Source organism: Dermacentor silvarum, chromosome 7 (assembly GCF_013339745.2).
Source record: "Dermacentor silvarum isolate Dsil-2018 chromosome 7, BIME_Dsil_1.4, whole genome shotgun sequence".
In the NCBI taxonomy this organism is placed as follows: Eukaryota; Metazoa; Arthropoda; class Arachnida; order Ixodida; family Ixodidae; genus Dermacentor; species Dermacentor silvarum.
In genome coordinates, this window is record NC_051160.1 from 102,137,882 (window position 1) to 102,151,187 (window position 13,306).

A 13,306-nucleotide genomic window follows, 5' to 3' on the forward strand; every position below is an offset into this window, starting at 1 on the left:
AGCGATACAGTCCCTATTAATATTTCTTTTTCAAATTCTTCATAATACTTATAAAATTGACCATTCCAAATATGTCGCTTATTCACAGTCACGTGAAAGCCGACATAAGCATCTGCATACATTGGTGGAATATTCTCACAAGGTCGACGCATTTAAACACTCATTTTTCCCGTCTACAATACGAAAATGGAACCAATTAGATCGCAATATAACAAGCACTAACACTCTCTCTGAGTTCCGCACCAAAATAGAGGCACTAACTTTAAATTGACAAACAGCATGTTTACGCAATTGAACAGGCTGACTGTCTCATCGTAAAGGATATATATAGATATTTTAATCACTTGATTGCCTTTCTTTCTTTTCTGCGTGTTAATTTTTTTGGTACGCTTTCTTGTTTCATGTTCAAATTAAGTGTATAGGTACTACTCAGTGAAACCTTTTTCCGTCTTGTATGTTGCTGTATACATTGTTGCAAATCACACGAGTAAATATGTATGTCGCAATTTTACATTCCTAGGCATATATATGTATAGATACATTTTTTTTTCTTTCGTCTCACTTTTACTCTACAATGTACCCTCAATATGCCCACCTGTTATGCTCTCGATCGAGAGCGGCAGTATTGTAAATAAATAAATAAATATGTGGACAAATATAAGCTTTTTCGAATACGAATCGAGTACAAATAGTAAGCATTAAATATTGAATCAAATATTGTATAGTCAAACTCAGACAGCAGGAATATTACGCCTGGACTAACTAGTGCAAAAAAGGACAGCTAACTAACAGTGAAAAGGAATCAGTTTGAAACACTAGATCACTAATTGTCATTAAAAAAATCTGCACGAATATCCTCTCACAATCTTTAGAATCTGATTGCAAACAAGCTTTCGAAGAATTAATTACCGCAATATGACTAGTTTTCCAGAAACACTAAATAAATGGCTGGTGAAAAAAGATAAGTTGTGGGGGAAAAAAAGGGCCGAGTTGATGAGTTGCAGCTCGTCTCTGGCAAGCAAAACCAAAGAAGCGGTGGACCATAATCTCGGTACGTCAGCATCTGTGCTCTTTGCCTCCATCAAAATGTGGCTGTTGCTGCCACGAATCTAGCTGACAACCTTGGGCTTGGCAACTCAACACCATAATCACTGGGCCACTGAATCGAGTCAGGAAGTGAAGAAACAAGAGCTGCTTCGCTGGCTTCTCTTGATGAATTTGGCCTTGTCTATTTTTCCACAAACAGTGCAATAAGCTGGTGAGATTACAGCTGATCAGTGCATCACCACTCTGCCTTTAGTTCGGCAGCTCACAGCAAGGATACTAGGAGAGGATTACTACTTGGCAAGTTCGGTTATCAAGTAGTCTTGAGACGAATGTCCTTTGTGTACGTTCATGTACGTGTGTCTGCGTATTCTTTTTTTGTGTCTCTCTTTTTTTTTTTCTGGCAATTGCTTTTTGCCTAGGCAGAGTCTGATTTAATTTTACATTTGGCAGAAAATTGTCATTTTATGGATGAGGAAGTTAGCAGTAAATTATCATGTCTGATGAAAGGCAAGCGATACAAGGTGGATGTTTCAGTATCCATAAATGCCCGAAATTGTCTGCTTGTTTGATGTTTGTGACCGGTAACAAGACTTTATCATCAACCTAGTTGACTCTGTTATGATACTTGTCCAAACATAGTACTTGATTAGTGAACGTCAGGTTTTCTGTGATTTACTTTTTTTTAATCTGTTATGTCTCACTGGCTTCACGGAATGTTGAGTGACAGTGGTTACAAATTTTGAAGAGAAGTAAACAGTGTGATGTAGAAAATGATCACCAATTTTCATACAGTGAGAAAGCTCGCGATTAACTTTTTCTTTTTAAATGCTTGTCTGGCACCAATTATGAAAGAATGAGCTACGACGCTCATGTGTCGCTGAGTGACCTTTGTGTGCTGTTGTGTTGCAGAAGAGCAACAAGCCCAAGTACGTGCTCTGCATGACCTTCACAGAGCTTGGGGAACTGCTCACCGGGGACTCCAATGGAAACATCATGGTCTGGCAAAGGGGTGAGCTCTCAGCTCCTTGGGCTCCTAGGAATGTAGCCAAACGTTTTTTCAGTTACCTTAGACAACAGTGCAGTGTGATATTATGACACTTCACTTATGTCCCAGCCTCATCGAACAAGGAATGACTTGGTAATACCATTTTACTTGGCATTGAACCAAAAAACCAGTGTAGAAAAAGAGTACTCAACTTCCTTCACGCAAGACAGTTCAATAGACTAATAGACATGGAAGTGTTGCTATATTTTTTAGAAGCGCAAAGGATCTATGAATCCAGAAGGTATTGCTGCTAATGACACGCATCATAAACAGTAACCTTATGAGAAGAAGGCGGGAAATTCAAGTGCCAATGGAAGGGGGTGAATATGGAGTGAATATTGTGGGTGACATCAATGAATACTGCATTGCCCTGTAGCTGCACCTGAAATCACCACTAATAACAATGTCACACGATGCACTTTTGATTGTGATTGAGCCCAATCGGGGTCGAATTTCTCTATCACGATTGGCTTTCTTCCACAGCTTGCACAATGTAGTCAGTCGTGACCAAGATATTTGATTCTGATAGGGCTCGATTGCGATCAAAAATGCACCGTGTGACACTCCTATACTATTCACATATAACCTGCACTCTGCAGTGATCACTACCCAGCACACTCCAGCTTCGTGCCTAAATGTTAAGATTTTGTGTGCATGCACATGAAAGCGCAACACATTATATATTCTAGTCTTCCGCCTTGTTTAATTGACTCCAGGACGGTTTAATGAGTTCTATGTCCAGATATGTTGCTGTTTTTTCTTTTATCTTTGCTGCTTTCTCATCTTTCATTCCGCAATGTTTTTATGATTAAACTTCTCTTCTAGCCTGTGTAGTCAAACTGCATTTCCCTTGCACATACATGTGCTTTACATGTGTATGTGTAGTTATTTCTGGGAAATCCTCCTACAGGGTGCAGTAGATTATTGCAAATAAGTAAAAGCAACAACAACAAACAAATAAACTATTCCAGTGGGCACTGGAAGTATGCGTATGACAGTTTGAGTGAATGCTGGAAGGGATCATCGCATGACACGCAACCTCATGATCTGGTGCAGGCTCCAACAAGGTGTGCAGGACGGTTGTAGGTGCCCATGACGGTCCACTGTTCTCGATCTGCGCCATGAAGGACGGCACGATAGTCACAGGTGGTGCAAAAGATCGCAAGGTGGTCCAGTGGGATTCCAGCCTCACGAGGACAGGACAAGAGGCCAAGGTGAGAGGCTTGTTGTCTGGGTGGGTAACACGCAATGTTGCCACGTGACGGAGCAGCATCGCCTCACATCACCAGGATGCGGGGTAACAGCACGAAAGAAAGGTTTGAAACGAGAGGGACTGTCTTACGTATTAAAACTTTGACATTGAAAGTATGGTTAGCTAATCTACACTTTAATAGTTCATTGCTTTGTATAGGGAGCACAAGGCCAACAGAACCGTTGGTAAAAGGTGTAAAGGCAGTGAACGGAAGATAGCCACGATAAGATGCAAGAGAGCTTCCACAAAGGCATTGTGTGTGTAGCAGCTCTGATGACTTCTTAATGCGAAAGCGCTATATGCCCCGTTACGCGAAAATCCGTCGATGCCAGCCGACCGACCGACGGCGCAAAGAGTAAAAAAAAAATGTCAAAATGCTTGGATTGACCCCAAATTTCCCAGAGAGGTTCCTGTAAACAAAGTAAATTGATGGCTCTGAAAAGAACATTTGGTACGTTTCGCTTCAGGTGGGAATCCAACCCAGTCCTCTGGGGTGCGAGATGAGCACGATTCCCCAACGCCGTGGTGGCTCCACGGTTCTGGCTGACTAAAGGTGTGCCTAGTGCATGCGTCATTGGGCATGTGACGGCACAGCCAGTGGGGAGGAGGTGGCGCCACGTCATAAACGGATGAAATGAGCACGTTCATGGCGTTCCGAGGTCTACAAACGGTACAAAGCTATTGCATTCCCACACGAAAGTAGTCTAAAGTGTCTCTGCCAATTTTTTTTTCCCATTTTACACTTCTGTGGGAATTGGTTGAAGTTACGGAATCTAATTTTCTTGCTTCTCTTAGGTGAAAATGGCTTATCTCTCTTTCCACACCAGCATTTATTTACCAGTGAGCACTCGCCAACCTAACCTTTTGCAGCAGATTAACAAACTGACTGATAGGCGGGGATAGTGTTTGGTGAAACATGGTTAAATCGGCGTGTGTAAGGATGGGACAGAGAAAGAATGCGCAGACGACATTTGCCGAACTTCAGCTGGTTCAGTTAACTTGGTTCAGTTAACTTAACCGTGTTTCATCACGCCAGCGACCAACTAGCCCATCTAAGTATCTTAATGAAGATGGTGTTGTTTTTTACAGTGCCTCTTGCTATGTCAGCAGATGTAATTTAGTAACATTGGCTTCCTAAATTAGATACTAACTTAGGTTAGAGAGAAATTCGAAAATAATAAAAGGTAAATGCTAGCAGTGAATGGCAATTAGTAATGCCATTGAATTGGGATGTAACTAGTGATCGAACTTCCCGGTAGATTCCTGGATTTCCTTACAGAGCACCGGGGTGCAGCTGCTCAAACCCGGTGCTTTTGCATCTTTTTTGTCTGCCCAACATTGTCTGTATTGTTGTCTGTTGTCCCTATGGCAAGTTGCACTATGCTTGAAATGAGCGAGCAGCAATAACACTAGATACAAGGAGAGAACTAGGCAATAAATGCAAATATAAATCTGAATTCAGCTAATAGGAATGCCCAATTCTGGGCCTTCCGCACTGCAGGACTTGCTTGCAAGCATAAACTACCACCATAGAGGGGTTTTGTAACTAAAATTTAATCTAAATTTTAGCCTTTCATCAAAAGTGTTCTACCTTACTCAACTGGTTCTCTGTGCCGGCTGTAATCTTGGGTTATATAATGTACAAAGCTTTCTGTGATTTTTTTATCTGGCACCGCACACAACACTGCGTTGCTGAGTAACACAGTGCACAGCCCCGTGCTGTGCATCGCTCTTGCACATATATTTGTTCGGTATTTTTGAAGATATTTAGAGTCATGTATTTATAGGTATGTCCCCGTTTTCACTTTTTTCCTATTTTCTTTACACCTATGTCATTGCAACTTTCCTTCCCCTGTCTTTACTCGTAGCCTGCATCTTTCTCACGACTGCGGGACAGGACAGGTGTCCACTTAGAAGTGATAGTTACGATGCCCACAGCCCTTCATTCCTACCTCCTTTTGTACTTATTGTTTTTATTAAAGCACACCGCTATGTTACTTCTTCTATTGTTGAATTTTATAGCGGGCAATTGCTCACTGTATTACTTTTGATCTACCTTTTGTTTACAGCGATGTGCTATTGTATTGCTATGTGTAAGTGCTATTTTGTATTACCAACGCTGACTTCGTGTGTGTTCTGTGAACGAAGAACTAGCCAACTATGCTAAAAGACCAGCTATCCTTATTTTACTTTCCCTAAATGTGGTAGCAGAGCTGTCTCGAACTTGAAATTGGATGAGCACTGCAAAAGATAAGTATGGGAGGGGTGGTCTCAACTAGCACAGCACTAACAGCCAACATTTATTGCATATTCTATATGTGGTCAGGGATACCGAAGGCCTGGCTTACAGATGTATCACTGTTGTTGTGCACTAGATTTCACTAGTGCAGAAGGTTTCTGCGGTGTCATGGAACTGGAAGATCACACTTGTGCATGCCGGCCTGGATTGCTACACCTTGCAATTTTGTGGCTTTGGTAGCTGATGGGTCATACCCCACAAGCTGTAACTTCGCTTGCACTGTGCCTTTCATCGAGCCTTGCTCTCTCCCGCAGCTTCCGGACATGGCTGGTGGGATTCGAACCCTCGCCCAGGGCAAAGGCAGCATGCTGCTCATCGGGACCACTCGGAACTCGATCCTGCAGGGAACGTTCAGCCTCAACTTCTCCACTGTCGTGCAGGTGGGTGGGCGGTGGAGGAATGATGGGGCCTCTAGGTTGCTTGCAGCGCAAAATGAAATGGGCATAAAGAGAAGGCGCGATAATGAATACGCGAGTATTATTACTCTTTTGTTGTTTTTGTTCTTACTATAGTCACTGTATACGGGGGATACATCTACACGGTTAGTCACAAGCACTGCACAACAGTACGTCCAGGGCACGATCAGTGTGTGAACTTCCTATCCAAGTATTTCTTCCCAAGTCTAGCAATAAAGTGGTTTACGACAATTTTGTCTTCAGCACAAAGGGGTCACAGAGACCTGAATTGATTAGTAGCGGTTGAACAAAAAAAAAAAAAGCCTCAGCCCAGAGTCAACATTTTTACAAGGATACTTGTCTTTGTGCAGATGATGAGCAACACGAGAACGAGGTGAGAGCAGGAGCCAACATTTCGACAAGTGGACTTGCCTTGAAAAAGACAAGTCCACTTGTTGAAACGTTGGCTCCTACTCTCACCTTGTTCTCATGTTACTCATCGTCTTAATTTCAATCTCCAGTATTCCCCGTGCTTTTCCCTTGTCTTTGTCAGGGAAGACAAGCTCCTTATGAAACGTTGGCTCTGAGGTTTTCCTTGTTCCACCACTACTGATCAACTATGAATGAAGTGGTTCAACTATTCTATTTCATGATGAGTTCGATAACTTGTTTATGGGAAGTACTTATTGGGGTTGACAGCGCTGGCTGCTGCTGTTATAGACGTTGAGGTGTGTGTTTCCTGTGTAGTGTTCAATATTGTGCAATCCGCTGCTAAGTATGGTTGCTACGAAACAATGTAGTGCACCAGTATAACCATTGATGCTCTGTTAGACATGTGCATGGCCCATGTCTTGTTTTCTAGCTGTATTTGGTTATTTTATGGCATATGTGCACTAGCTCGGGTCGCTTGGGTCCTACAAGCTCAACGTGGGCCCACGTCTTGTGCCGCAACGATTGGCGCCGAGTGGGCACGGGAAAACTTCCCGCGAAGATGCCCTGCTCGAAGAGTCTGCTGACCCAGGCTGAATTCTATGAGCGCAAACGGAAGCTTTCCGAAGTCGCAAAAACGACAACGCACATCTCTGCCGCTCCAGCCCCACCAGCTCGGCTCGCGTCGGTGTCTCGTGCTGCAACGATTGGCGCAGTGCTTTGCATTACGTAGATGCCAACTACATTTGAGTGTGTAAATTGTTTTAGTGACTTCCGATCGTATGTTTTATCGGTTAGCAGGTTTTTTTTATCGAATTTTTTTCCCAATACGTGTGAACGAGGTTCTACTGTACCTGGCCATGAAGCACACATAGGGCATTCCATAGCATGACAATGTTAACTCTCGCTCATGGGCCTCGGGTGTTTTCAGGGCCACACGGAGGAGATCTGGGCGCTGGCGGTCCACCCAACGCAGAACCAGTTCGTGACGGGCGGCTACGACTGCCAGGTGCATCTCTGGGACACCCTGTCGCACTCGGTAGTCTGGAGTCGGGACCTGGGCGTGAGTGTCACTGTGCCATCTTCATGGGAGAGCTCAGACAGCTTTGTCGGGAGAGCTTAGTCTCAAAGGGGTTGTGACTGCACAATGTGGCACATTCAAAGCATGCGTAATCGTCATTATTTGGGTAGTGTGTGATGTTTTAAATCATAAATTTTTTCATTGTCAGTGTGAACTTGTCTGAGGGTCAATGTGACCATGTAAACAAGTGGATGGCTCTCTCAAAACATGCACAAATACCGTATTTACTCGCATAATGAACGCACTCTATTCCCCTGAAAATATGCCCGAAGTTGGGGGGTGCATTCATTATGCGGGGTAAAATTTTGAGAGATTCTTTTTCCGCAGCCACCTTTAAAAAAGTCAGTTTCGTTTCGCCTGAAAGGTGAACCATCGATTGCGATAGCAAATGCGTAAACAGCTACACAAAGTAAGGATAATAGTTTTATCGGCCGTATAAACTTGCAAACATTTGCTAAATATGTAAATTAACAAGCATGGTGTTAGCACACAGTGGTAAGCATGAACACATCCACACTCGATGACCGCGGACACTCGCTGTCGAAACGTTGGCGTGATGAAGTGCGGCAGCAACAGCGAGCGAAGTGACCTTCGTGCCGTGTATAGCTATCAACGCAAACTGAGCGGTGAGAACGGAGCACACACAAAGGTATAAGCCGCCGTCACACCTAGACTCAGCCCCCAACGCAGATCGCTTTCAAGATGGGGCACTGCGCCGGCTGCGCAATGAGCAGTTGCTGCACCGCCTCCCTCCCTCCCTTCTCCTTGGCGCCATGCGCACTATGGAATACGGCACGTTTCTTCCCCGCTTTCCTCTCTCGGACGCGGGAGATAGAGGCGCAATCGTTGGCGCTGACGGCAAAAATGCGTCTGGAGTGACCATATGCTTGCTATCGCAATAAAAGTAAGAGATAAATGGTATACCATACAGCGTCTGATACAGTTGTACCCGCCGTAAGCCATATCAGACGCCGAATCGTACCGTGTCTCTCCTACATCACGGCAGCATGTTCAGGGGGCGTTCATTATGCGAGGAAAAGAAAAATTGTTGCAGTTTCACCCGAAAGGCGAAGCATCAATCGCGATATCAAATTGTAGAGAGCTATCCGGAGTAAGGATATGAGTTTTATCAGCTGTATAAATTTGGACATGCAGCAGCACCAGCAACGCACAGAACTGTTGTCGACGCCGTCGGCGTTTTGCCCATGTTTGCACCGAACGCGCGCGGCGCTGGTGAATGTTGCCGGTGCCTCTGGGGGCGGCTCGGTGGTTTTCGACGAGATCAGAATGGGACGCTCGTCGAGCTGCGTCGGAAATCTTACCCACCTTCTTGCCTTGCAACGTTTTTATATAAATACGCATTTGGTGCCGCAGCTAAACGTTGCCCCCCCCCTCCCTCCCTCCCTCCCTTCCCCCCACGGCCTTTCGCGTGACGAATAAGTTGCGTTTGCTGTCTATATATGGTGATTGTAAAGGAGGAAAGAGGCGCTTAATGCTGCAGCCCTTCAGGGAGCACTGGGCAGAACGCGCGTTTGCTCTCCGACGTGCGTTTGCTCCCCGTGAAAGCGCGCGTCCCTCGCACCCTGTCACTCGCACATACAGCATCCGGAGCGCAGCGATGATTTCATTGCCGTTGACGTAATACGGAACCTCACGGCGACGGCAGAAATCCGCTTTGGAGTGTCCGTATAATTGCTATTGCAATAAAAAACACACTTCTTGATTGAAAAGGGGGGAGGGGGGGGGCGTTCTTTACGCGAGTGCATTCATTATGCGAGTCAATGCAGTAGTTGGTGGGGCATATTTGAATATAGCTCCAAGCCAAGTGAAATACCGTATTTACTCGCATAATGAACGTACTTCCCACTTTCCCAATCAAGTGTGTTTTTCTTTTCCTCGCATAATGATCGCACCAGCTAATCTCCTCGTGGGTTGTCGCATTCACAGCCATCACCATCAACCCTATTGCGATAAGCATCTTCATCTGTCGGTTTCAGAGTGTGTGTGGTGTAGTACCATTGGAAGAGTATGCTGCATGCTTTTAATAGGTGGTAACTCAAATGCGCCGCCGTTGCGCCTTTACCTGCTACTACAGGCGGAGCAAAGTGAGTGTCAGGTTTCACTCTTGCATCATCGTATGCTGGTGTCCACCAGCATATGATGATGCAAGAGTGATTTTGTTTTGATGCAAGAGTGAGCTCAATTTCGTTTTGGTTTCCCGTCGCCGCAGCACTAAGGCTGTGCAGTAGCAAAATTGCATGGACGTCTCGTGCTACAATGATTCCAGCTGAGTGGGCATGTCAGAACCTCCCGCCAATTGCCACCCAAAGAAGCTGTTTTTTAGTAACTTCAGGTTGTACGTTTTCCTCGTTAGTACGTTTCTTTCTTGCGTTTTTTCGTAAACGTATGAACGAGGTTCTACTGTATAGCTTTGTCTTAAAATGAAGGCGTGGCAGTAATTTTTTACTATTATAGATCGGCCTAACACCTCGCATCAAGCACTTCTTTCCTGTGGAGTTGTTTCCTGTAGGGTTGATACATTGAGGTTATGTTCTCTTAAAGTGTTCTCTTTTTATTCTAATAGTGTCTTTACCTTTTTTTTTTTCAAGTAAGCATATTGTGTCCATGCTTATTATTTTAAATACCTGCACAAAGCAAGGTGCATCAAGCTGTGTATTGCTGACTATATAGTGCAGTCAAATCAGGGTGCAGCTGCCCCGTCAAGCTGCTCAGTGCAGCAGCTTTTATGTGTCTGCTTTTCTTTCTGTAAAGGGAAAATAAGGATTGATTGATGTTGGTTTCAGCATTAATTGGGTGTTTTCTTTTTGAGAGCACCATAATGTATGTACGTCTCTCCTTGTCTTGTTTTCAGTGCACTTCAAGTTTATGGTTTGTACCTTTTCTCACATATCACATCAAAGCGAGTTATGTTTCAGTTGACAGCTGTTATGTGGCATCTTCGCCAACCTCTCACCTTTATCGCTTATCACGTCATTGATCTCTGTGTCGTTTGGCTTTCCCGGTGTTCCTTATCTGTATTGCCTATTGCACATGTAGGAACAGGCACAGGCTGCGTGCTTCTCTCCCGACGGCAGTGTGCTGGTGCTCACGACACGGACGGGTCGGTGGAGCGTCATAGACTCGTCCACGCGGCAGCTCTACTCCATGCACAGTGACGGCACCGAGCCCATCGACGCCGTGGCATTCTCGCCAAGTGAGCACATCTGAGTGGCTGGCTTTTCTGGAGAGCACTGCTCGTCTGGCGGCTGAGCGAGCCGTATGTAAAAGTGAAAGAGTTGCAGGAAACACGTTATTGCATTGCATTTGGACCATGGTTTTTAATGCAATATAAAGTGCTCTCTCATATGTAAAAAAGAAAAAAAAAAGGAAAGAAAGAGGCATTGGTCACCCAAATACAGCTCTTTTTTTTTTCTTGTGCAAATGTAGTTATCACTGGTAAAATTCTTCCTTATGCTTTACACTCACATTGTCTTTGTTTCTTCTTGCACATGGTATTTGAATGTACTATAGTCGATTCAGTTAATTAGACTTCATTTAATTAGGCATTTCGCTTAATTCGAATGCGCTGGAAATACCCTGCAGGAAATCACACGTTACTAAGGAAGGAAAACTCATTTAGTTCGAATGCGAGAGCAGTGCGACTTGCTCAATTCAACTACCACTGACCTGCACTAGCAACCCCTGATGAATGCAGCGGTTATTAAAAGTGGGAAAACACAAGGAGTCCAGCAGATGCAACCTAGGCCTGAAACTGATTGAACAATTCTAGGGAAAAAAGCTTGCCTTATATTCGAATAAACACGGTATCTTTTGGTTGTGTAAATTCTCAATGTGATGGGGGAAGTGTAGAAAAGGACGTTAACACGAGAAGCGTGACATGATTACTGCTTGAATGCGCGCTGCAGATGGCCAACTTCTTGCCCTCGCCTCACGAGACAGCTTCATCTACGTGTACCAAGTCAGTGAAGAAGGCCGCAAGTACAATCGCATCAGCCGGTGTTCGGTGAGTCTCGGATCTTGACCGCCTCGATTTGGTGTCCTGTGCTCGCATGCCTTGCCTGATCGGGCTTCTCGTCTGCTCGTGTCTTTCAGCCTGCGTGCTGTTGCTTACTCTTTGCCTGCTGTTCGCTGCCTTGCGTACTACTCGGTTTTCATAGAGGGAATTTCTTGGGAATCAACGGTGCCAGCCGAGACTTTAATCATTTGGGTCATCTCATGAATACTGTGCAAGCAGGAGAACAAATACATTGCGTTTAAGTGAACAGAGAATAGGGCTTGTAGAACTCTTACTCTCTGTCTCACATATTGCCTCAATCGTCTTTCAGCCTGCAATACATTTGGTAAGCATTGGCTCTGGTGATAAAAATAGCAGCAGTAAAGCTGTGAAAGTGCACTTTGTCTTTCACTACTGCAGTTTGACTAAATAATGCTGTAGAGCATAACAGCTATCCTTTTTATATATCTGTTTTAGAGCTGCATCCTGCCAGCCGTGAACAGCTGCATTTGAAGAGAGCAGAAATAAAATGCGTTCATCCCCAACTATAGGCACTCCGTGAAGCAAAGTTGCTTGGAAGTACTTTAAATTACTTCTTGGCCACCTGTGTTATCAAGATGCATATTAAATCCAAGCTTGAATGCCATATTCGAAAAGAACCATTTGTTTTAACTTTGTTTCAGTGTATCCCAGCTTTCTTGAAATCGGAACATGACTGGCACAGATAAAGTGTAGCATTGAATTGGAGTATTATAGTTGATATCCGAGAAAGCACAGCACGCACAAAGCTACGGGCCGCCGACTCACCTACACTGCTAGACTCTGCCACAACGCAGATCGCTTTCAAGATACGGCTCGCGCGACGGCACGCCGCCGCGCAGTACGCAGTTGATGCCAGAGTACAGTACAACGCCGCCCCGCTATCCCTCCCCCCTCGCTCCCTCGCCGGTGCCTCGAGCGCAACGCGGAATGCAAGAAGGCGCGCTTCCTCCCTGCTTTTCTTGCGTGCGCGAGATTTAGACGCGGTCGTCGGCTCCCCTCGCACGTTTTCACTTGCACATACAACATACGGTGCGCGGCGACTGCGTTATCTCCCTTGGACTTTATACGGAATATCTATGAGCCAAAACCAATTTTAAGGCCACAACGCATCATAGACACCATTTTTATATAGCAGATACGGATCTCAAGGGCCATACTTTCGCTGGCGGAAACCGAAACTACGTCATAGTTGTCGCCCCCCGCACTTTGGGCGGCCAATGCCATCGTCAAGCCACCAAGCCAAGCGACATGAAAAGTCAAAATGGCCGCTCGGGCCGGCGCGGGGTGGCAGTTCGCAACGTATGATGTGGGAACGGTCCCACTTAAGTGTAGCATTGAATTGGAGTATTATAGTTGAATAAATGTTGCAGCCAAACTGTATGCTGTCAAATCTCTCCTGCCTACCTGTGCAAACATTTTTCTGGGCTTGTATCATTTCAACACACAACAACAAAGTCTGTCAATTGCTACCAAGCTGCTGCTGCTATAAGAGCGGCTTCTTTTTGAAGGTTTTAATTCAGCTCACAAAAAGCACCAGTTCATTATATTAAATTCATTTTCTCTCTTAATCTTGGCATGGGAATGAATGATTCATAAGCTTAACATGGAAGTGAATTAGTAGAGGGGTTGATGTTGCAGCTAAGCAGTGCACTGCAACACCTTGCTTGCATCATGACAAAAAGAAATTCTGAGCCTATGCTC

At 44.8% G+C, this 13,306-nt stretch overlaps 1 protein-coding gene across 6 annotated transcripts in view; it reads left to right on the forward strand.

Moving 5' to 3' along the window:
* The window catches only part of LOC119458325 (echinoderm microtubule-associated protein-like 2), a 153,201-nt gene that overhangs the window by 120,488 nt on the left and 19,407 nt on the right, over positions 1-13,306 (forward strand). For all 6 annotated transcript variants that reach the window (XM_037720157.2, XM_049671087.1, XM_049671088.1 and 3 more), the window contains 6 exons: positions 1,957-2,056; positions 3,149-3,306; positions 5,898-6,023; positions 7,399-7,530; positions 10,606-10,762; positions 11,475-11,572. In XM_037720157.2, coding sequence (XP_037576085.1) covers positions 1,957-2,056; positions 3,149-3,306; positions 5,898-6,023; positions 7,399-7,530; positions 10,606-10,762; positions 11,475-11,572 — 771 coding nt within the window. The remainder of the gene's footprint in view (positions 1-1,956; positions 2,057-3,148; positions 3,307-5,897; positions 6,024-7,398; positions 7,531-10,605; positions 10,763-11,474; positions 11,573-13,306) is intronic.